Genomic DNA, 17,500 nt, shown 5'->3' on the forward strand with positions numbered 1-17,500 from the left:
CCCTCCCCTCTCCTCCCCTCCCCTCTCCTCTCCTCTCTTCCCCTCCCCTCCCCTCCCCACCCTTCCACTGCCTTCCTCTCTTCTCCCCTCCCCTCCCCTCCCCTTCCCTCACCACCCCATCACTCCCCTCCCCCAGCGTTACGGCTTGCTGCTGTCATGCTCTTATTTGCATTCTTTTCTATCACACCTTTTCGTTTCATAACACACAACAGATCATGTGTTTTTCTGGTGCTGAAGCTTGCACAGAGATAAATCAAAGCTTTTTTACACCTAATTTAAACAAAAATTTTTTATGCATTTCTATAGCACTGAGTCTGAACTTTCAAATATATACATATTTCAATGGGATGAAAGACAAAACTGACAAAGACATGTATATAAAAGGCCAGAGAAATGATGTACCAGTAGGGAGGAGCTAATTTGGAAAAGAGGAAGGTTCTTCTTCTTCTTCTGCGTTCACTCGTATGCACACGAGTGGGCTTTTATGTGGATGACCGTTTTTACCCCGCCATGTAGGCAGCCATACAAGAGGAAGGTTGGAAGGCCACACTTGAAACAGCTGAGAGCAGAGACCCGACGTAGCGAAAGAGGGTGCTCATTTCATGTGTGAGATCCAGAGGCAGAGGAAGAGCAGTGGCTTAACAGTGGCTGATCGTGGTGTGTTTGAATCTGGGACTGCAGAAACAAAGCCTGCCTTAACAGTGGCTGATCGTGGTGTGTTTGAATCTGGGACTGCAGAAACAAAGCCTGCCTTAACAGTGGCTGATCGTGGTGTGTTTGAATCTGGGACTGCAGAAACAAAGCCTGTCTGAAGCTGACGGTCGAATGCGCGAAGGGGTGCGGAGGCGAAGGCAGCCACAGGTATAGGATAGGGCAGATCTGTTTATGCATCTGTGGCAGAGAGTGTAGACCTTGTGTTTTATTCTGTGAGAGGCAGGGAGCCAATGGAAAGATTGCAGTGGAGGAGTTATGTGTGTAAGAGTGTTATGAGGCAGGTGTGTGTATGTCTAAATCATCTGGTTGTTAGTAGACCAGAGATCAAAAAGAAGGATCATGTTATATGGCACTGTGTTCCATTGCATGGTGCTGTGTTGTGTTATACTGCCCTATGGTGTTGGTGTTGTACTGTATTCTGATTGTATTGTACTATACTGATGTGCGATATTGAACTGTGATGCACACACACACACACACACACACACACACACACACACACACACACACACACACACACACACACACACACACACACACACACACACACACACACACACACACACACACACACACACACACACACACACACACACACACACACAGAGGTAATTTGATGTGAACAGAAAAATGATGGTGATGAATATCGAAGACTTTTGTTTTGATGGGGTTGTGATGAAAAATTGTACTGTAATGGTTATGATTGATTTTTTTTTTTAATTAATTTTTATTATTTTTTTTTTATAATAAATTTTTGGAAGATATATACTTTAAGTGTGACTGTTGAATGATGTTATTCTTCAGATCTCCCAGCTACAGAGGGTGGAAGATATATACTTTAAGTGTGACTGTTGAATGATGTTATTCCTCAGATCTCCCAGCTACAGAGGGTGGAAGATATATACTTTAAGTGTGACTGTTGAATGATGTTATTCCTCAGATCTCCCAGCTACAGAGGGTGGAAGATATATACTTTAAGTGTGACTGTTGAATGATGTTATTCCTCAGATCTCCCAGCTACAGAGGGAAGGAGAACAGCTGAAGAGTCAGTTGAGGTCTGCTCAGAATGAGGTATGTTTCTGTGTGTTGTGTATCATGTGTGTGTGTGTGTGTGTGTGTGCGTGTGTGTGGTGTTGTGCATAAATTGTGTTGTGTATAGCTTGTGTGTGTTTATGTGTGTGTATATAGTGTGTGTCTCGGGGAGGGAGGGAGGAGGGAGAAGAATAAAGAAGAGATAAAGAAGAAGAAAAAAAAAGAGAAGCAACGTTTTTCTTTTGACGATGTGTAACATATACACCATGCTTTTCTTAATTTCAGTCAGTTTCTGTATCTGAACCAAAATGTGCATAGCCGTATGTCCATTGTGCAACTAGAGGTGTAATACAATGCTATGCAACATATTGCAATACAACACAATGCAATACAGTGGAAAACAACACAACACAACACAATACAATACAATACAAAACAATCCAAGACAATGCAGTGCAATTCAATACAACACAATATATAACAATGCAATATGATGCAATACAATGTAATACAACACAATATAATGCAGTACAATACAACACAATGCAATACACAATAAATCAATACAATACAGTGTAATACATTGCAACACAACACAGTACAGTACAACACAACACAACACAACACAACACAGTACACGCTACAACCCAATGCAATACAATGCAACACAAATACAGGACAGCACAACAAAACACAACGGTACAATACAATACAACACAACACAATGCAGCACAGCACAACACAACACAGTACAATACAATGCAACACAACACAACACAAATGCAACACACTACAACACAACACAGTACAGTACAATACAATACACAACACAACACAACACAACACAGTACAATACAATGCAACACAACACAACACAAATGCAACACACTACAACACAACACAATACAGTACAATACAATACACAACACAACACAGTACAATACAATGCAACACAACACAACACAAATGCAACACACTACAACACAACACAGTACAGTACAATACAATACACAACACAACACAACACAGTACAATACAATGCAACATAACACAACACAAATGCAACACACTACAACACAACACAGTACAGTACAATACAATACACAACACAACACAACACAGTACAATACAATGCAACACAACACAACACAAATGCAACACACTACAACACAACACAGTACAGTACAATACAATACACAACACAACACAGCACAGCCCACTACAGCCCCCACTGTCCATGCCCACAGGTGGAGTCGAGGAAGGGGGCAGTCAAGAACCTGGAGCAGAGCGTGGAGGAGGGCAAAGGTCGCCTGGCCGCGCAGCTGGAGGAGCAGGGTCGCCTGGAGGACAAGATTCGAACCCTCAACATCGACCTCACCTCCCAGCAGGCACAGGTGGAGAAGCTGCACCACGACGTGAGTCTCCGCCGCACCCCCCCATGGACTGTGACTGACTGACTGACTGTCATGGAATAATGCTGGTGGAAAGCTAGCGGACTGACTGACTGTCATGGAATAATGCTGGTGGAAAGCTAGCGGACTGACTGACTGTTGTGGAATAATGCTGGTGGAATGCTAGCGGACTGACTGACTGTCGTGGAGTGATGCTGGTGGAATGCTAGCGGACTGACTGACTGTCGTGGAATGATGCTGGTGGAATGCTAGCGGACTGACTGTCGTCGAATGATGTTGGTGGAATGCTAGCGGACTGACTGACTATTGTGGAGTGATGCTGGTGGAATGCTAGCAGACTGTCGTCTAGTGATGCTGGTGGAATGCTAGCGGACTGACTGACTGTCATGGAGTGATGCTGGTGGAACGCTAGCATACTGACTGTTGTGGAATAATGTTGGTGGAATGCTAGCGGACTGACTGACTGTTGTGGAGTGATGCTGGTGGAATGCTAGCATACTGACTGTTGTGGAATAATGTTGGTGGAATGCTAGCGGACTGACTGGCTGTCGTCGAATGATGCTGGTGGAATGCTAGCAGACTGACTGACTGTTGTGGAGTGATGCTGGTGGAATGCTAGCAGACTGACTGACTGTTGTGGAGTGATGCTGGTGGAATGCTAGCGGACTGACTGACTGTCGTGGAATAATGCTGGTGGAATGCTAGCGGACTGACTGACTGTCGTGGAATAATGCTGGTGGAATGCTAGCGGACTGGCTGTCGTCGAATGATGTTGGTGGAATGCTAGCGGACTGACTGACTGTCATGGAATAATGCTGGTGGAATGCTAGCGGACTGACTGACTGTTGTGGAGTGATGCTGGTGGAATGCTAGCGGACTGACTGACTGTTGTGGAGTGATGCTGGTGGAATGCTAGCGGACTGACTGACTGTCGTGGAATAATGCTGGTGGAATGCTAGCGGACTGACTGTCGTCGAGTGATGTTGGTGGAATGCTAGCGGACTGACTGACTGTTGTGGAGTGATGCTGGTGGAATGCTAGCGGACTGACTGACTGTTGTGGAATAATGCTGGTGGAATGCTAGCGGACTGACTGACTGTTGTGGAGTGATGCTGGTGGAATGCTAGCGGACTGACTGACTGTTGTGGAATGATGCTGGTGGAATGCTAGCAGACTGACTGACTGTTGTGGAATGATGCTGATGGAATGCTAGCGGACTGACTGACTGTTGTGGAATGATGCTGGTGGAATGCTAGCAGACTGACTGACTGTCGTGGAGTGATGCTGGTGGAATGCTAGCAGACTAACTGACTGTCGTGGAGTGATGCTGGTGGAATGCTAGCGGACTGACTGACTGTCGTGGAGTGATGCTGGTGGAATGCTAGCGGATGACTGTCGTCGAATGATGTTGGTGGAATGCTAGCAGACTGACTGACTGTTGTGGAGTGATGCTGATGGAATGCTAGCGGACTGACTGACTGTCGTGGAATAATGCTGGTGGAATGCTAGCGGATGACTGTCGTCGAATGATGTTGGTGGAATGCTAGCGGACTGACTGACTGTTGTGGAGTGATGCTGGTGGAATGCTAGCGGACTGACTGTCGTGGAGTGATGATGGTGGAATGCTAGCGGACTGACTGACTGTCATGGAATAATGCTGGTGGAATGCTAGCGGACTGACTAACTGTTGTGGAGTGATGCTGATGGAATGCTAGTGGACTGACTGACTGTCGTGGAATAATGCTGGTGGAATGCTAGCGGATGACTGTCGTCTAGTGATGTTGGTGGAATGCTAGCGGACTGACTGTCGTGGAGTGATGCTGGTGGAATGCTAGCGGACTGACTGACTGTTGTGGAATGATGCTGGTGGAATGCTAGCGGACTGACTGACTGTTGTGGAATGATGCTGGTGGAATGCTAGCAGACTGACTGACTGTTGTGGAATGATGCTGGTGGAATGCTAGCGGACTGACTGACTGTTGTGGAATGATGCTGGTGGAATGCTAGCAGACTGACTAACTGTTGTGGAATGATGCTGGTGGAATGCTAGCGGACTGACTGACTGTTGTGGAGTGATGCTGGTGGAATGCTAGCGGACTGACTGACTGTCGTGGAATAATGCTGGTGGAATGCTAGCGGACTGACTGACTGTCGTGGAATAATGCTGGTGGAATGCTAGCGGACTGACTGACTGTCGTGGAGTGATGCTGGTGGAATGCTAGCGGACTGACTGACTGTTGTGGAGTGATGCTGGTGGAATGCTAGCTGTCTGTCTGATTGTCGTGGAATGATGCTGGTGGAATGGCTGTTTGTCGTGGAGTAATGCAGACAGATTGACATTTGTTATAGAGTGGTGCTGATGGACTGATGTTTGTCACAGAGTAATACCAACATTTATCTCAACAGAGTTACCCTGATATTTGTCGTGGAGTAATGCAGACAGATTGACATTTGTTATAGAGTGGTACTGATGGACTGAAGTTTGTCATGGAGTAAAAATCCAACATTTATATCACAGAGTAGCACTGATGTTTGTTATGGAGTAATGGAGACAGATTGACATTTGTTATAGAGTGGTGCTGATGGACTGAAGTTTGTCTGGTTTGTCATGGAGTAATGCTGCCTGACAGACTTTGTCACAGAGTGATGGCGTTTGTCTTTTGAGTAATGTTGAGGGACTGACAACACAGCATGAGAATTATGGAAGTGTTTGGTATTTTGTTGTTGTTTTTTTGTCTTGTTTTCTAAATTTGTTTTCGATGCTTTATCTTCAGAGTTTATGGTCAGATGCTGACTGTTTGACAGTTGTTTGTTGTATGTTGTTTGTGAATGCGTCTGTGAATATTTGCGACTTGTGTGAGCGTGTGTGTGTGTGTGTGTGAAATACACGGTTGTGTTTGTGGCACACACTAATGAGCAGGATGAGTGTGATGTCAGTGTGACATCAGCATAATTGTGATGTCAGCGTGACGTCAGCATGATGAGTGTGATGTCAGCATGACGTGGTTGGTGTTACACAGCTGGACAACAAGGACGAGTTGATCCAGCAGCTGAGGGGGGACCTGGAGTGTCTGAACCGCCAGCAAAAAGAAACCACCGCCAAGGTTTGTTCCTTTCTGTCAACGGGCGCAGTAGCCGAGTGGTTAAAGCGTTGGACTGTCAGTCTGAGGGTCCCGGGTTCGAATCACGGTGACGGTGCCTGGTGGGTAAAGGGTGGAGATTTTTACGATCTCCCAGGTCAACATATGTGCAGACCTGCTAGTGCCTGAACCCCCTTCATGTGTATATGCAAGCAGAAGATCAAATACGCACGTTAAAGATCCTATAATCCATGTCAGTGTTTGGTGGGTTATGGAAACAAGAACATACCCAGCATGCACACCCCCGAAAACGGAGTATGGCTCCCTACATGGCGGGGTAAAAACGGTCATACACGTAAAAGCCCACTCGTGTGCATACGAGTGAACGCAGAAGAAGAAGTTCCTTTCTGTCCACACACTGACCCCTGTCACTGACTGTTCCTTTCTGTCCACACACTGACCCCTGTCACTGACTGCTCCTTTCTGTCCACACACTGACCCCTGTCACTGACTGCTGCTTTCTGTCCACACACTGACCCCTGTCACTGACTGCTCCTTTCTGTCCACACACACTGACCCCTGTCACTGACTGTTCCTTTCTGTCCACACACACTGACCCCTGTCACTGACTGTTCTTTTCTCTCCACACACTGACCCCTGTCACTGACTGTTCCTTTCTGTCCACACACACTGACCCCTGTCACTGACTGTTCTTTTCTCTCCACACACTGACCCCTGTCACTGACTGTTCCTTTCTCTCCACACACACTGACCCCTGTCACTGACTGCTCCTTTCTGTCCACACACTGACCCCTGTCACTGACTGCTGCTTTCTGTCCACACACTGACCCCTGTCACTGACTGCTCCTTTCTGTCCACACACACTGACCCCTGTCACTGACTGTTCCTTTCTGTCCACACACACTGACCCCTGTCACTGACTGTTCTTTTCTCTCCACACACTGACCCCTGTCACTGACTGTTCCTTTCTGTCCACACACACTGACCCCTGTCACTGACTGTTCTTTTCTGTCCACACACTGACCCCTGTCACTGACTGCTGCTTTCTCTCCACACACTGACCCCTGTCACTGACTGTTCCTTTCTCTCCACACACTGACCCCTGTCACTGACTGCTCCTTTCTCTCCACACACTGACCCCTGTCACTGGCTGCTGCTTTCTGTCCACACACTGACCCCTGTCACTGACTGTTCCTTTCTGTCCACACACTGACCCCTGTCACTGACTGTTCCTTTCTGTCCACACACTGACCCCTGTCACTGACTGTTCCTTTCTGTCCACACACTGACCCCTGTCACTGACTGTTCCTTTCTGTCCACACACTGACCCCTGTCACTGACTGCTGCTTTCTCTCCACACACTGACCCCTGTCACTGGCTGCTGCTTTCTCTCCACACACTGACCCCTGTCACTGGCTGCTGCTTTCTGTCCACACACTGACCCCTGTCACTGACTGTTCCTTTCTGTCCACACACTGACCCCTGTCACTGACTGTTCCTTTCTGTCCACACACTGACCCCTGTCACTGGCTGCTGCTTTCTGTCCACACACTGACCCCTGTCACTGACTGTTCCTTTCTGTCCACACACTGACCCCTGAATAGAATCAAGTGTTTCAAAGTCCAACCAGTTTCAACAAGTTTTATTCGTTTGGTACAATATTTTATTAAATCAGTACAAAACAGCAACAAACATTGAAACACTTAGTTCAGCAAGCAGAAGCTCATCTTCTCGTTTGTCAGACGGACACCCACAGAGGCTTATAAATTGAATATGTCTTTTTTACCAAGTATGCAGGGGTCACAAAGAATATCTGGTGGGAGGGGGAAGGGGGGGGGGGGTTAATACATAAAAAGGTTTAAACATAAATCAAAAATCATATACAAACACTGTTACAATAGAATTTTGGACACATACATGTGCATATCAGTGTAAGAACTTGTGCTCTTGTAGTGGTATGTGCACAGAATTGGCTGCAACAAAGAAATGTTAACAACGTTAACAGAATTTGAATAAGGAGGGAACAACACACACACAAACAACAAAACAGCATAGTTATGACACTGACGGGTGACCATACTGTGCACACCTGTGGACAGGTGTTGGTGCGTGATGACAACATCCACAAGCTGAATGCAGACATGGGCAAGATGAGGGCAAAGTACCAGGAGAAACAGCAGGAGGTAGGTGACCCAGCTTTCTTCACACTGTCTCTGCCGTGTCAAACACTGGTGCACACTTGGCCTGTCACTTTGCTCCGCTGGCCAAATTTCGCGGCTAACGCGGTACAAAGACGCCTTCATCAGGCCTCTGTCGTCTGCTGAGACAGTCGGTGCAGTTCCCGGCCTTTAGCATTTCACTTGACCAATGCAGTAGCCAAGTGGTTAAAACATTGGACTTTCAATCTGAAGGTCCCAGGTTCAAATCTCGGTAATGGTGCCTGGTGGGTAGAGGGTGGAGATTTTTCCGATCTTTCATGTCAACATGTGTACAGACCTGCTAGTGCCTGAACCCCATTCATGTGTATATGCAAGCAGAAGATCAGATACACATGTTAAAAATCCTGTAATCCATGTCAGCATTCGGTGGGTCATGGAAACAAGAACATATCCATCATGGCACCCCTGAAAACGGAGTATGGCTGCCTACATGGCGGGGTAAAAACAGTCATACATATAAAAGCCCACTCTTGTACATGGGATTGCAGCCCATGAACGAAGAAGAAGAAGCATTGCAGTTGCTTCTCTGGACAACCCTGGACTTGACAAGCCTGTCAGGTTTTGCTCTCTCTCACCTCAACATTTTCCACAGACTTTTAAGCATTGTGTTTTGGTTCATTCTTGCCTTTCCCCAGCTGTATTTTACATTGTTTGCATCAGTACTGATGTCAGATATATAATCTCGCTATTTGTTTATCTTTGATTCATTACTTTCTTCTTTCTCACTCTGCCCTGATTACCTGTATTTCCTTTCTCTTTTTCTCAAGGCCTGACTAAGCGCGTTGGGTTACGCTGCTGGTCAGGCATCTGCTTGGTAGATGTGGTGTAGCGTATATGGATTTGTCCGAACGCAGTGACGCCTCCTTGAGCTACTGATACTGATACTGATACCTTTCTCTTTTGAGAAATTTGGCCAGCAGAATAAACAGATTGGCCTTGATGTCACCAGTTTGACATGGGAAGTGTACTGAACCAAACCAGGAACATGAGGTGCACTCGCTGTGTTAGCTGTCATGTCATGTTACAGGCTGCTAGACTGCATTGCCGGCGTCTGCTGACAGATGCACTCTGGTGCTGTATACTGTGTGGAAAATTGTGTTGTCATCTGACAGTCTCCAGCACTTAGCTAAGGAATGACAAATGTTGTCGTTTATGATGCGATAGTGTTGTTGATGGTGTTGATTAGCAGTCGTGTATCATAAGTGGTTAAAGTCCCATTTTAGTATCTTAAATTCAGGGACCAATTTTAACAGCATTATTTGTGCATAGCTGATTCAGTATTATCATCAGTGGATGTTGTAACCCATTTTTCAGTGGTTTTTTACTCTACTTTTAGGGTTATTATGTGCAATTTTAACACTGATTCAGTCACTTGACAAACATGCTGTCATATTGCCTGATCAGAAACATTGTCTGCAATAACACATTCATTCAGTCTGTGTCAATCAGGGAGACGCTCTTTCTGTTTTTAACCCCCCACCCCCCACACCCAAACCATTCCAAGGTAAACAAAAAACATGGCAGCTTGAGATGACATGTCGGTTTGTGTTCATTCTATGGGTCATTTTGTGTAGTATTTTACCTAATTCTTGATTATTAGAAGAGTCGATTACGTGATGCATGTCATTTCTTATTAAGAATTTCATCCCAGAATTTGTGATACTAAAATAGGATTTTGACCTGTAATTGTTTTGCGGATAACTTGTTGTAGACAGTATCACAGTGAGAACGTTGACAATTGTTTGTCAGGTTTTTTACATTAACATCAGTTGTTTGATTCCTCCTCTGATTGTATTTGTGAGGTATTGTCTGCATGAAGTGGCTAACAGTTGTTGTTTGTTTGTTTTCATAGTTAGATTCATTGTGAGGTTTGTTGGGTTTTTTTTACTTCACCTGATGCGGCTATAACTAATATTTATAGACTTGAAATTAGATAAAGTTGTGTATGTCGGACGGAGGTAACCATGTGTGTAGTGTATGTGTTGGTGTTGGTGAGAGGGGTTACCATAACTGTGTGCATTGCTTGCAGCTGTACAAGTGTTCGGAGGAGGTAGGACTGACCTGGTGGTGTGCGCAGCATAGCATGCTCCCTCTCTGTGCTTCCATTTGTCATGGTTGTTGTTGTTGTTGTTGTCGTCTTCGTACTGCTGCCGTGTGCTTGCCCCCATCTTTTCTGCATGCTGTCCTGCCCTCCACCCCCCCCCCCCCTTCTATCCCCTACCCCCATCCTCCTACTCCCTGCCCCACCCCCACCCCTCACTCTCCTTTTTCTGTGTGTTGGTGAGCATGTCTCCCTCCCCACCCCCATCACTCTCCTCTTCTGCCTGTGCTGGTGAGCATGTCTCCCTCCCCACCCCCCTCACTCTCCACTTTTCCCTGTGTTGGTGAGCATGTCTCCCTCTCCACTGCTCACTCTCCTTTCCTGTGTGCTGGTGAGCATGTCTCCCTCCCCACCCCCCACTCACCTGTGTGCTGGTGAGCATGTCTCCCTCTCCACTGCTCACTCTCCTTTCCTGTGTGCTGGTGAGCATGTCTCCCTCCCCTCCCCTCACTCTCCCCTTTTCCCTGTGCTGGTGAGCATGTCTCCCCCCCACCCCCCACTCTCCTCTTCTGTGTGCTGGTGAGCATGTCTCCCTCCCCACCCCTCACTCTCCTCTTCTGTGTGCTGGTGAGCATGTCTCCCTCCCCACCCCTCACCTTTCCTGTGTGCTGGTGAGCATGTCTCCCCCCCACCCCCCACTCTCCTCTTCTGTGTGCTGGTGAGCATGTCTCCCTCCCCACCCTCACTCTCCTCTTCTGTGTGCTGGTGAGCATGTCTCCCTCACCACCCCTCACTCTCCTGTGTGCTGGTGAGCATGTCTCCCTCCCCACCCTCACTCTCCTCTTCTGTGTGCTGGTGAGCATGTCTCCCTCCCCTCCCCTCACTCTCCTCTCCTGTGTGCTGGTGAGCATGTCTCCCTCCCCTCCCCTCCTTTCCTGTGTGCTGGTGAGCATGTCTCCCTCCCACCCCTCACTCACCTGTGTGCTGGTGAGCATGTCTCCCTCCCACTGCTCACTCTCCTTTCCTGTGTGCTGGTGAGCATGTCTCCCTCCCCTCCCCTCACTCTCCCCTTTTCCCTGTGTTGGTGAGCATGTCTCCCTCCCCACTGCTCACTCTCCTTTCCCTGTGTTGGTGAGCATGTCTCCCTCCCCCCCTCACTCACCTGAGTGCTGGTGAGCATGTCTCCCCCCCACCCCCCACTCACCTGTGTGCTGGTGAGCATGTCTCCCTCCCCTCTCCTCACTCACCTGTGTGCTGGTGAGCATGTCTCCCCCCCACCCCTCACTCACCTGTGTGCTGGTGAGCATGTCTCCCCCCCACCCCTCACTCCCCACTCTCCTTTCCTGTGTACTGGTGAGCATGTCTAAAATACCCCACCACCCACCACCCACCCCCCCGCCCCCACCACCACCCAATCGCTCTCCTCTTGTGTGTGCTGGTAAGCATGTCTCCCTTTTCAGCATGTTGTCTTTTTGCATGAGCTGCATGAGTGTTGACTGCCTGCTGTGGCCAGGAGTTCAGTTTTCCTCACATGACGCATGTCACTGGCTGGTGATGTCGTCACATGCTATCACAATACCAGTGTACAGCGCTTGTTGTTCTCTGCTGGCACGAAGGGTGAAGGTGTCAGCAGTCAGTGTGTGTGTGTGTCTCGGGGACTTTTGAGGCAGGGGTAGAGAGTGACTGTGAGAAGATGAGAAGGGACTGAAAGAAAAGAAAGAAAGAAAGACAAGAAAGAAAGAACGACGAAGAAGCTGAAGATGCACAATAACAAAATGAGAAAGGATTGAAAGAAAGAAAGAAAAGAAAGAACGACGAAGAAGCTGAAGATGCACAATAACAAAATGAGAAAGGATTGAAAGAAAGAAAGAAAAGAAAGAACGACGAAGAAGCCGAAGATGCAGTCAACCAGGTGCAGAGTCTTTCCACTTGTTTGGTGTGGTGGTGGCCCAGTGGTAGCGTGTCCTCTTAGGAAGCAAGAGAATCTTAAGTGCACAGGATCGAGTCCCACACTCAGCAGTATTTTCCACCCCTCCACAATACCTTGAGTGGTGGCCTGGGTGCTAATCGTTTGGATAGAACGATAAACCGAGTTCCTGTGCGTAGCATGCATTTAAAGTATGTTAAAGAACCCACGGCAACAAAAAGGGTTGTCCCTGGCATAATTCTGAAGAAAAATCCATTCCGATATACATGTGCATTTGTGGGTGGGTGGGTGGGTGGCTGCTCGTGGAGGATGTGGACACTTTCACTGAAGGAATATTTCATCACTGATTGAATAGTCATTGGAAAAAAAAACCCTGAAAGTTGAATAAAGGAAGAGCTGTGTGGCGCTCCAGCAATGTGCCGTGCTCTTTCCCAGGGGACAGCAGGTTGGGTTGACAGGGAGACAGAGAAATCTGCTTCAACAGTAACGGGACGAAAAGCCAGTATTCCCTTCCTTGTCAGAACTGGGAAAGAAGAGAGCATGTGAAGTGCTGATGCAGACCGTGTTGCATGATTCGGTATCAGTGTGTTGCTGGACTGGTGGTGTGGCGGAAGACATAGGCGCTGCTAGAGTGTGTCTGCTGTGGGCGGTAGATGTAGATATTTATGTTTGCATATACATGGTATGCGGTGACTTCTGTAAGACAAAACTGTATTGGTGGCATGGCTTTGGATGTGTTGGGTTTTTTTCTCTCTCGCGAGTGTATGTGTGTTTTTTATGACTTTGTGTGTGTGTGCATGCGTACAGTGTTTATTGTTGTTGTATGTATTAAGTTTGTTACATACAAACATGCTGTCAGTGCAAAAGTCCACTTGACATTTTGAACCTTCTTTCCTGTCGATCCCAAGTCTCCGACCTTTTCCCCCATCCATGCTTTTCATGTGGGGGGGGGGCCATCGCAGAGCTGATCGGGTGCTGGACTCCAGTGGTCCGGGTTCGAGGCCCTGTTTCAGCATGGTGTTGTGTCCCTGGGAAAGGTGTAGTACCCTGATTGTTCTCAATCCACCCAGGTGGTGAATGGATACCTGACTTGAGAAGGGAGGGTTCACTCACTCTGGACAAATAGTTATCTCCCTTGCTTTTCCCTACAGACGACCCATTTGTTAGGGTTAGGAAAAAAAATCACAAAAAATACAAAACATACAGTAACTGAATGAAACTCACTGTACTTGACCCACTGACCCCTCTCCTCACGTCATGTGAACGCCCACCCCTCTCCCTCTTCACGGCTCTCAGAAGCTGAGTCACTCTCAGTACCTATTTGCCAGTAGCTTTCTTCACTGCAGATACTTTATTCAACATCTTCATCATCCTCGTCGATGTTGAAACTTTCAGTTTGAAGCATTTCAGTCACTTCAGTAGCAGTAAAAGCCGCTGTCGTGATCTAGTTTGCTCCAAAAATTTCCACTTGTATCGCCTGCGACGCCATTTTTGATACGTGTGCAGATTAGCTTGTTGTGTGGGTCCTGAACTCGCTGGCTCGCTGTGGAGTGTTGCTATGGAATCTCATGAAGAAACTTTCCATTCGACCCTTGACACATTCGCAATGCCTGGTGTGGCTGCGATTGTTATGCTACCCCATGAGGAAAACGTGGAAAAAATTTTAATTGTCAAAACCACTATAGCATTCCATCATCCGGAACGCTACCTTACGTTAGGAATGCTGCTACCTTATGTCAGGAACGCTACCTTACGTCAGGAACGCTATAGCATTCCATCGTCCAGAGTGAGTTAAAACAGCGGAAGGAGAGGATTGGGCTCCGCCTTCCGATGCTGAGCCCCAGACACAGTGCATCAGATTAATTCACTGTTGTGATGGCTGTTACAAGGCTGTGGGACCTTTAACTCATTTCTAACCGAAGCTGCTCCGAACAGCACCGGCAGGAGGGGGTGATCAGTGAGGCGTGTGACATGAGGAGGAGGAGGAGGAGTTCCATTTGTACCATTGTGGTGTTGTCAGACATCCATCAACTGTGGGGGGAACTGTGGAGGGAAGGGTTAAGAGCAGAAAAGAAACTGTGTGTATGTGTGTGGATCTGTGTGAACATGTCTTCATGGATTCCAATTTTGGGTTCAGTGTGGACATGTATGTTTTCTGTTGAATTTTTCATGCTTTGGATGTCTTGTGTTGGTGGGTTTTTTTGTTTGTTTGTTTTTTGTTGTTTTCTGTCATTGTTTTTTTAATGTAAAATTATCATGAGATTAGGTTGCTTTCTCCCCTCTTTTCCATGTGTGTGACTTCGGTGACTGTTGGTGCACATCGTTTGGTTTGTTTCACTTGGTATTTTGAAACTGACCCGCTGCAATTCCCTCTCCCTTTGTCTCCTGCCTGTACCTTCCACCCCATTCCTCCCCCCCCACTCCTGACAGCTTACAGCCAGAGGAAATGATAAACTGAGGTCGTTTTTGTCTGACTGCCCATTCTGTCAGGCTGTGTGTCTTTAATGACTCACTTGAAGTGTGATCACTGAATGGGTGTGTGTGTGTGTTGGTCAGACGGGGCGGAAGATGTACAGGTTCTGGGCTGGTAGTGTCTTGCCCTCCCTCCTCCTCACTTTCTTCCTCGTCACCCTCTCCTTGTTGATTTCTGGTTGAATTATTTGTGTGTTTTTAGGCTTTTTTGTTTCTTTACATCTTTAAGACAAAACCAAAACAAAAAAAACAAAAAAAATCGGCTTCTTCCTGGACTGGAAATGAACCATTTTGTTTCAGTTCTGCCTCTGTCTCTGTCTGTCTGTGCTTTCATGGATAATCATTTTGTCACTTGTGTTTATTTGTCAGAGACTGCTTCACAAACACTTCCAAGAACTGAAAACTCCCAAAGTTAATTAAAAACACAGTTTGCAGTACTTGTATCAGTGCCAGTCGGTATCTATATTGATCCAGATACTGAGATATACCATGGATTTTTTTTGCAGTGAAATTAATTTAGGGTTTTGATAATGTTTGCATTGAGTGACTTATTCCTTTGGATTCCATGAGCAGCCTTGAGCCATAATGGTGGCATTTTTAATGGTGTGCATTTTCTGATTTTGTGATTTGTATTTGCAAGTCATCATCAGTTAGAAGTAGTAGGGAAAAAAACATCCATTATTTCAGCTTCATTTTGTGGTTTCGTTTGCAATGAACCCCAAAATGAAAGCTTCAAGCCAAAATGCTGTTTACAGCATGTGTGTGTGTGTGTTGTAATATTGTGTGATAATGTTTGTGAGTGGGTGTGTATGGATGGATTGAAGGATGTATGGATGGATTGAAAAATGGATGTATGGGTGGACTGATGGATGGATTGAAGAATGGATGTATGGGTGGACTGATGGATGGATTGAAGGATGGGTGGATTGAAGAATGGATGTATGGGTGGATTGAAGGTTTATTGATGAATGGATTGAAGAATGGATGTATGGGTGGATTGAAGGTTTATTGATGAATTGATTGAAGAATGGGTGGATTGAATGTTTATTGATGAATGGATTGAAGAATGGGTGGATTGAAGGTTTATTGATGAATTGATTGAAGGATGGGTGGATTGAATGTTTATTGATGAATGGATTGAATAATGGGTGGATTGAAGGTTTATTGATGAATGGATTGAAGAATGGGTGGATGGGTGGATTGAAGGTTTATTGATGAATGGATTGAAGAATGGGTGGATGGGTGGATTGAAGGTTTATTGATGAATGGATTGAAGAATGGGTGGATGGGTGGATTGAAGATGCATGTATGGATGGATTGAAGGATCTATGGATGGATTGAAGAATGGATGTATGGAGTAAAGGATGGATGGATGGATTAAAGGATGGATTGAAGAATTGATGGATGGATGGACTGAAGAATGGATGGATGGATTGAAGGATCTGTGGATGGATTGAAGGAAGGATGGATGGATGGACTGACGTGCCATGTGTGTGTGTGTGTGTGTGTGTGACAGATCAGCAAACAGACAGAGCTGATCAAGAAGCTACAGGACACCATCACCCAGTGTCACTACGACCTGGACATGACTCGCCGCCGTACTGACGAGGAGGTAAGTTATCTTCCCTTGTCAACACTCACTTGGTGTTTTTATTGTTGTTGTTTTTTTTGTGGTTGTTGTTGGGTTTTTTGTTTTGTTTTTTGTTGTTGTTGGGTGGTGTGTTTTGTTTTTTAACACATCTATTCACAAAATGTCAAGCTAGGCATTAACCCATTGAGTGCCATAGAACATATCACATATATGCATTGTGCTGTCACTGATGATGTCATGAGAAGAAGGGAAATTACCCTGGACTACTGAAACTTTACAGTTTGTCTAGATTGGTATAGCTCCAGACAATGTTCTCAGTTTTAGATGTTTTCGTTTTGGATATTGTTTTATGACTTGAGTCACCATTTTTTTTTTTTTTTTTTTTTTTTTTTTTACTCTTTATTTTTTGGCACAGAAAGGTTGAAAAACAAAAACAAAACAAAAAACACATGAATGAAATGAAACTAATGTTGAAATGTGAAAAAAGTAATGATGAGTGATAGTTTCATTGGAATTTTGAAATGATGGTGATGATGATGGTAATAGATATTGATATTGTTATTATTGTTATTAGTAAAACAAGAGAGGCAAGGCCTTCAAGACTCACTTGTGATAAATTAAGTCCCCTAGCATTAATTACAGAGTAATTTCCCTTTTTTACTATCTGTACCAAAACGTTTGCAAAATAAATAAAAAATTCCATGCTTAGCAAAAGAAGTTCCTGTTTGAACAAAAAATGATAATAATGACTCCTCTTGTTGTTGTGTCAGAATAAGAGGTCAAAGTGCCAAGTTTAGAGAATACAAAAAATATAAATATAACAGTAAATGCAGTTTGCATATAATTAGGCTTCTTTTTTAAAAAATTTTTGTGCCTATCCCAGAGGTGCAATATTGTTTTAAACAAGATGACTGGAAAGAACTGAATTTTTCCTATTTTTATGCCAAATTTGGTGTCAACTGACAAAGTATTTGCAGAGAAAATGTCAATG

At 45.6% G+C, this 17,500-nt stretch overlaps 1 protein-coding gene across 9 annotated transcripts in view; it reads left to right on the forward strand.

Annotated features, from left to right (window-relative positions):
* The window catches only part of LOC143300695 (uncharacterized), a 163,792-nt gene that overhangs the window by 89,628 nt on the left and 56,664 nt on the right, over nucleotides 1-17,500 (forward strand). For 7 of the 9 annotated variants that reach the window (XM_076614547.1, XM_076614543.1, XM_076614546.1 and 4 more), the window contains 6 exons: nucleotides 1,723-1,785; nucleotides 2,994-3,161; nucleotides 6,179-6,262; nucleotides 8,359-8,442; nucleotides 10,508-10,528; nucleotides 16,435-16,530. In XM_076614547.1, the coding sequence (XP_076470662.1) occupies nucleotides 1,723-1,785; nucleotides 2,994-3,161; nucleotides 6,179-6,262; nucleotides 8,359-8,442; nucleotides 10,508-10,528; nucleotides 16,435-16,530 (516 nt within the window). The remainder of the gene's footprint in view (nucleotides 1-1,722; nucleotides 1,786-2,993; nucleotides 3,162-6,178; nucleotides 6,263-8,358; nucleotides 8,443-10,507; nucleotides 10,529-16,434; nucleotides 16,531-17,500) is intronic. The other 2 variants (XM_076614544.1, XM_076614551.1) reach the window with 1 other exon arrangement.

Source organism: Babylonia areolata, chromosome 26, assembly GCF_041734735.1.
Source record: "Babylonia areolata isolate BAREFJ2019XMU chromosome 26, ASM4173473v1, whole genome shotgun sequence".
NCBI lineage: Eukaryota > Metazoa > Mollusca > Gastropoda > Neogastropoda > Buccinidae > Babylonia > Babylonia areolata.